We start from the raw sequence: 434 nt of genomic DNA on the forward strand, positions 1-434 counted from the left end.
GAGAGAGTAAATTTACGATTTCAGTTTCTAGAGAAGGAATATGATACATACTGACAGTCCCAGAGAATTTGCGAGTGTCACAGCCTTTCACCTCCTGCAATACATCACGGTTGAAGGTTAGAGCAGCCAGCCGCATGAACAGGGCTTCCACGTTATCTCCCGTCTTCGATGACACAGCCCAATACTCAGCCCCAAGACCGTGAGCTACACGACGAGCCTGTGCTTCAATCTGGTTGTAGGCTCCCTCACTCTGAAAAATATGCGGATGCTTACATGCATCTTGAGGTGTAACCAGGGAATACTAAAGTAAATTTCAAAATTTGAAAACTTAAAAATCTACAAAAGTTACATGATAATTTATAAGAGAGAAGGAGAAGGGATTAAAGAGAGCAAGAAAGAACAAATTACTGACAGAATGAGAGTAAGAAAGAAAA

The 434-nt window shown here is 41.2% G+C and overlaps 1 protein-coding gene across 1 annotated transcript in view; it reads right to left on the reverse strand.

The window, feature by feature from the left end:
* Nucleotides 1-434, reverse strand: part of LOC119591515 (ras-related protein Rab-34-like) — a 15,878-nt gene that overhangs the window by 8,552 nt on the left and 6,892 nt on the right. The window contains exon 7 of the mRNA XM_037940265.1: nt 52-250. Within this exon, the coding sequence (XP_037796193.1) occupies nt 52-250 (199 nt within the window). The remainder of the gene's footprint in view (nt 1-51; nt 251-434) is intronic.

The sequence above is a fragment of the Penaeus monodon genome, chromosome 28 (genome assembly GCF_015228065.2).
Source record: "Penaeus monodon isolate SGIC_2016 chromosome 28, NSTDA_Pmon_1, whole genome shotgun sequence".
In the NCBI taxonomy this organism is placed as follows: domain Eukaryota; kingdom Metazoa; phylum Arthropoda; class Malacostraca; order Decapoda; family Penaeidae; genus Penaeus; species Penaeus monodon.